At 47.9% G+C, this 6,187-nt stretch overlaps 1 protein-coding gene across 2 annotated transcripts in view; it reads right to left on the bottom strand.

Moving 5' to 3' along the window:
* RBM4B (RNA binding motif protein 4B) overlaps positions 1–3,271 on the bottom strand; it is a 13,468-nt gene extending 10,197 nt beyond the window's left edge. Inside the window, exons 1-2 of one of the 2 annotated variants that reach the window (XM_011942416.1) lie at positions 3,099–3,271; positions 2,020–2,443 (exon numbers count right to left, since the gene is read on the bottom strand). In XM_011942416.1, coding sequence (XP_011797806.1) covers positions 2,020–2,431 — 412 coding nt within the window. In that variant the 5' untranslated portion in view covers positions 2,432–2,443; positions 3,099–3,271. The remainder of the gene's footprint in view (positions 1–2,019; positions 2,444–3,098) is intronic. The other variant, XM_011942417.1, reaches the window with a different exon arrangement.
* Between the last annotated feature and the right edge of the window lie 2,916 nt (positions 3,272–6,187).

Raw genomic sequence — 6,187 nt, 5'->3', positions numbered from 1 at the left:
CAGTGGCACCATCTTGGTACACTGCAACCTCTACCTCCCAGGTTCAAGCGATTCTCCTGTCTCAGCCTCCCGAGTAGCTGGGATTACAGGCACACACTACCACGCCTGGATAGTTTTTCTGTATTTTTAGTCAGTGATGGGATTTCACCATGTTGGCCAGGCTGGTCTCGAACTCCTGACCTCAGGTGATCCACCCACCTTGACCTCCCAAAGTGGTGGGATTACAGGTGTAAGCCACTGAGCCCTGCCTGTATTAAATATATTTAAAAGGCAAAGGCATTCTGTATTACATTACTAGAATACCTCTGCAGTTTGTACCCAACTTTACATTCTTTTACATTTTGCTCATTACCTGTCAGGAGAAAACCCTCCTTCCCCAGTCTCCACTGTCCATCATGATGATCTCCCCCATCAAATGAAAATAATTAAGAATACTTTTAAAAGCTGAAAATGCAACAACATTCCAAAATAAGAAAAACAAATGTAAGAAAAGCAAATAAGGAAAGCTTCACTATCACACTTTCAATAATTTTCTAACCAGAAAAGAAACACTCATGGTTGCAAACAGCAATCACCTGTCATCATATAGCACTTTTACTGTCAAAACACTTTCACATCTATTCATTCTAGCTCCACTACAATCCTGTGAGGGAGGTACAGCAGGGATCATTAACTCTGTAAGTGGGGACAATACTAGTGAGGAAAATGAAGCAGAGATGTTAAAACACTTGTCCAAGGTCACACACTAGTTAATGGTAGCAAGTATCTGCAACCTTTGCCCTATGCTTTAAAGAGCAGCTAAAGGCCAAGGCATCACTGGCTGAAGCCAGAGATACCTGATGGTGCTCTGATCTCCACTATGCAAACTTTCTTACCCTTCTCTGGTCAACTTTTCCTCTTCTCCCATTATTTATTTTCTCATTCTGTTTTTCAGGTTTCACAGAGGAGCCAAAAGTACTTCTTAACAACCCCTTTAATGACACTCAGGGCAAAAAAGGTGTTGACTTAGGAACCGCAAAAGTGGCTATGAACATGAGGTCCAAGACGATACTATTACCAAAACACTTGTAGAACAGTGCTATTCAAAAGAACGTTCTATGATGATGGAAATGTTCTGTGTCTCTATTAATACGGTAGCCACAAGCATCATGACTACTGAGTGCGTGAAACGTGTCTGGTATACACCTGAAAAATTGAATTTTAAATTTTATCTAACCTCAGTTAATTTCAATTTACTAAACCACATGTAGTTACCATATTAGCACAGTTCTAGAGTCTTCTGACAACCTCTTGTGGTATTAGTGACAACATGTGTACCTTTATTATCAGTATAAATAGTATGATGCTTTTACTGGAATTTCTTCAGAAGCGGGACCATCATTCTCATTTAGTCTGATATATTTAGAAATTTCTTTTTCTTAGGGTTAAATAATAGTAGGTGGAGCAGAACACTCCATGGCATGTTTTTTGACTCTGCTTGAATAGATTGCACAAATCTGAGCAACCAATTTTACTCCCGCAGATCGACTTGCCACCCAGATTTATAATATAGGGCTTCCTCTAGATGTCTTTTTTCTTCTTTCCCACCAGTATCCATCACCCAAAGCAGTAAAGAATATAAATCTTAAGCACTTAAACCCTCAAATATAAGGCTTCCCGATCATAACTAAAGACGCAGGTAAGCCACGGAACTTTATCCTCCCTTCTCTCATGAGGTACTCGTTTCCCCAAGCAGATTACACTCCCAACAGCACTCGAATGAATGCAAGAATCTCGCAGGATAAAGTAACCCACAGTTTGCGATTCTATGCAGTCGGTGAGCAAATCTTAGCAAACCTGAAAAGGGGAAGTGTTTGCTTCCCCAGAGGTAAACTATGCTTAAGAGCGGAAAACATAATCTATTATTTCCAGCTAAAACAGAATGGAAGAGACCACCCTGCCAGTTTTATAGTCTTGTGTTCTTGCCTGTCTTGAGCTAGACCCCACTCGGCTCTACTACCCAGGCCCAGAGCAGTTCACCTTGAAACTCTGTGTTGTCAAGGCCCCTGATGGCCTCCACTGCATCCTCTGCCCGCTCCATGTGTACGAAGGCATAATCTTTCACGATGTCACATTCGATGACCGGACCATACTCCTCAAACTTGGCTCGAAGCTCTTGGTTGGTACAAGTGGGGCTGATGTTACCCACGTGTAACTTGGTTGAAGCTTTGCTCTTATTCTTGCTGGCTTCCACGTTGATGTTCACCCCATGAAGCTTGTAATGGTGCAGGTTGCGTATGGCATCCTCAGCTGCCGTCTTGTCTTCTATGTGCACAAAGCCATAGTTCTTAATGATGTCACATTCCAGCACCTTCCCATACTGTTCGAAAAGAGAGCGAATCTCCTGCTCTGTGGCCTCCCGGGGCAGGTTTCCGATGAACAGCTTCACCATCCTGACAAGAGCCTGGGAGAGAAAAACAAGATTTCAAAAGTCAGGGGTGTGGTGGTAAATTTCGGTGCACTGCAGCATTTTCGTCTAATCCTCCAAAGTTCTTGCACCTTCATAGACCCTCGCATAGACATTCATTATTCTTCCTCAGTAGAAGGGCGGTTTGTTCTTGAGATGTGCGAGCTATGTGTGACAGGAAACAGGGGGTCGAGGGTCAGCATGCATAGCACAGTCTATCATCTCCGTGAAATGGAGCGCAATGAAATACCAGAATTAGCTGTTTAATGTCTTAAAATGAGGAAAAAGCAAAGCCCAAGCATCTATCGCAGTGTGCCTGGTAACAAGGTTTTGGAGGGAAATCTGTGTACCTCTCCTCCACGCACTAGCACCTTTCAAGATACACTAAAAGGAAAAAAGTCCCCTTTCCCTCTAACCGGGACCAACCACCCGCCCCCCAGCGGCCCACCCTCCAGCTTCTTCGCTCCAACAAAGACTCGACCCGACCCCTGCCCCGCCTCCTTCCGGAGACCCGGTCCCGCCTCCTCCCGTTGTCTTCCCGGACCTCCCGCAGCAAAATGAGAAACCCAAATCCCCGCCATGCCTTCTGCAGGAGGCCCGGCCCGCCCCGCCCCCGAGCGCCCCACATCACACACACAAGACCCCCTCGCACCTCCGGGTGGCGGCGACGGCGGCGGCGGCTCCCGCGTCAGAGAGAACCCTACAAAATGGCGACGGCCGCTCGAGCCTCGACGCCACCGGGCCCTTTCTCGCGCGCCAGCTCACGCACCACCTCACGCACGCGCGAGTACGCGCTGCTTCTCTCCCCTTCCCCTCGCGGGAGCCGAGTGACCAATCGCGAGGCTGCATACAAATGTCCGCGCAGCACGGGGGCGGGGCCTGTTGGTGGCGGCACAGCGCCGCGGAGGTCAGCCCACCCCCAGCCCCAGCCAGCCAGTCTTCACCCTGGAAAGGGTCGCCACTTCTGCGTCAGAGGGGCTCTGGACGCAACCACTGCCTAGAAAAGCGGAGCCCCCGGGGAGTCACTCACCATCACAATGGGTCCTGCTATTGGGCCCTCTGAGGAGGCCGGAGAGCTAATGACAAAGGGGAATCTCCCCGAGGGCTCTAAAAAGGGGCTTTCGTAGCGGGCTGGCCGGCCTCTGTGGCAGCTTGGGGCAACATTTCAGAAATACAGGCGCGCCACATTTTAAGCAAAACTAGTCATTGTTTTGTAGCGCTTTAAACATTATCTTAGTGTTTCATTACAGACGTGTTATTTATTGGTACGGAAACTGAGAACGAAGGGGCAGAAGGATAACCTGGCAAAACTAGGACAGGCCTAAGAGGCATTGCTCCCCAGGCTACGCTTAGTCATGTTTTGTTTGCTCGTGAGTATCCGTGGTCTGGTTCTCTCTCATTGTGTGTCCATCACAGTCCTGGTCTGTGGTGAGCACACGAGAGGAATACTTGGTGGAGAGGCCCAGCGAGGTCCCTAGTTTAGGGGTGGGACAGGGTCTCCTCGTCCACACCAAGCTGGAAGTCTAGGCAACTGTGAGTTTCCCAACTGTCTAGCATTCAGAATTCAGCTGTGGTCCAAGGGCACCTCCTGGCGGTAAAAACAAGCTTAGGCGGGCCGGGCGCGGCGGCTCACGCCTATAATCCCAGCACTTTGGGAGGCTGAGGCGGGCGGATCACGAGTTCAGTAGTTCGACACCAGCTTGGCCAACATGGTGAAATCCCGTCTCTACTAAAAATACAAAAAGTAGCCGGGCGTGGCGGCGGGCGCCTGTAATCCCAACTACTCGGGAGCCTGAGGCAGGAGAACTGTTGGAACCCGGGAGGCGGAGGTTGCAGTGAGCCGAGATGGTGTCACTGCACTCCAGCCTGGGTGACAGAGCAAGACTCGGTCTGGAAAAAAAAAAAGTTTAGGCGGATTCCCCAACTGTCACCTTCCAACAAAGAGTAGCCTTTTATGGAGATTGATGGATTGGGTTTATCTCCTAGTAGAGCCTGCCAGGGAGGTTGTCAGCCACCATTCCTCATTGTAGTGGCTCCATAATGGCTTCTCTGATACCATCAGGCACACATTCCCCAGGCTGCCCTCTTCCACCCCAGCTACTTGGATATATTCTTTCCCTGAGTTCTTTTTATTTCTCAGCCATTTCAGAAGAGGCACTGTCCTTCCAATTTTATTTTATTTTATTTATTTTTATTTTTTAATTTTTTAAAGACAGAGTATTGCTGTGTCACCCAGGCTGGAGGGCAGTGGTGCGATCTCGGCTCACTGCAACCTCCACCTCCTGCGTTCAAGCCATTTTCCTGCTTCAGCCTCCCGAGTAGCTGGGACTACAGGTGTGCGCTACCACACCCAGCTAATTTTTATATTTTTAGTAGAGACGGGGTTTCACCATGTTGGCCAGGCTGGTGTCAAACTCCTGACCTCAAGCGATCCACTGGCCTTGGCATCCCAAAGTGCTGGGATTACAGGCATGAGCCACCACGCCCGGCCCTTAACTGTTACTACTATTATTTTTGAGTCAGGGTGTCACTTTGTTTTCCAGGCTAGAGTGCAGTGGCACCATTATGGCTCACTGTAGCCTCAACCTCCCAGGTGCAAGTCATCCTCCTATCTTAGCCTCTGGAGCAGCTGGGACCACAGGTGTGGGCCACCCCATCCAGCCGATTTTTAAAATGTTTTTGTAGTGATGGGGGTCTCACTGTGTTGCCCAGGCTGGTCTCAAACTTCTGGGCTCAATATGTTTCCACTGCAGTCTCACAAAATGCTGATTACAGGTGTGAGCCACTGCACCCGGCTTACTATGTGCTTCTAATTTAAAATAGCACTATCCTATGTTAATATCATCTACTGTTTATGCCCAAATTTCTCCTGGATTGTTACAAATGTCTTTTTACAGTTGATTTCTTCTAATCTGGACTTAAACATTGCTCACTGTGCCTTACTATTTTTCCACTAAGGGCTGTGTCGCTGCATGATACCTCACTAGTGAGTAATGCAGTCCTCCGTGGTGTACAGTCACATATTGTACCTGTTCATCTCTGGGCATAGGACGCTCAGCTTGCTTCCAGCTGTTTGTCATTATAAACAGGGCTGCAGTGAACATGCTTAAGTATGTGCCCTAATTCTATGTGAGAATTTGGGGGGATATAAACCCAGAAGTGGAATTGCTGGGTCATAGAGTATATGTAGAACTCACCTGTCTAAGTAGCGCCAAACTGTTCTCCGGAAAAGCTGCACCAGCAAACTCTTCCACCTGCAGCATATGAAGGGCGTTGTGTCTCTGCGTCCCTCCTGTGATTGACATTATCTGCTTTTCTAATTTCTGTCAGTCTGATAGATATAAAGTGATATTTCATTGTTGCTTTAATTTGTATTTCTCTGGTTACTAATGATTTTAAGCATCACTTCTTGTTGTCTGTTTTTTTTGAGATGGAGTCACACTCTGTCCCTCAAGCCGGAGTGCAGTGGTACTATCTCGGCTCACTGCAACCTCTGCCTGCAGGGTTCAAGCGATTCTCCTGCCTCAGCCTCCTGAGTAGCTGGGATTACAGGCATGCGCCACCACCACGCCCAGCTAATTTTTGTATTTTTAGTAGAGATGAGGTTTCACCATATTGGTCAGGTTGGTCTTGAACTCCTGACCTTGTGATTCGCCCACCTTGGCCTCCCAAAGTGCTGGGATTACAGGCATGAGCCATCATGCACAGCCTTTTCTTTTTTTTTTTTTTTGGAGACGGAGT

This window comes from Colobus angolensis, unplaced genomic scaffold, assembly GCF_000951035.1.
Source record: "Colobus angolensis palliatus isolate OR3802 unplaced genomic scaffold, Cang.pa_1.0 Scaffold21, whole genome shotgun sequence".
NCBI classification, from domain to species: domain Eukaryota; kingdom Metazoa; phylum Chordata; class Mammalia; order Primates; family Cercopithecidae; genus Colobus; species Colobus angolensis.
The sequence above is the reverse complement of the archived record's forward strand: the minus strand, read 5'-3'. Positions and strand labels throughout refer to the sequence as shown.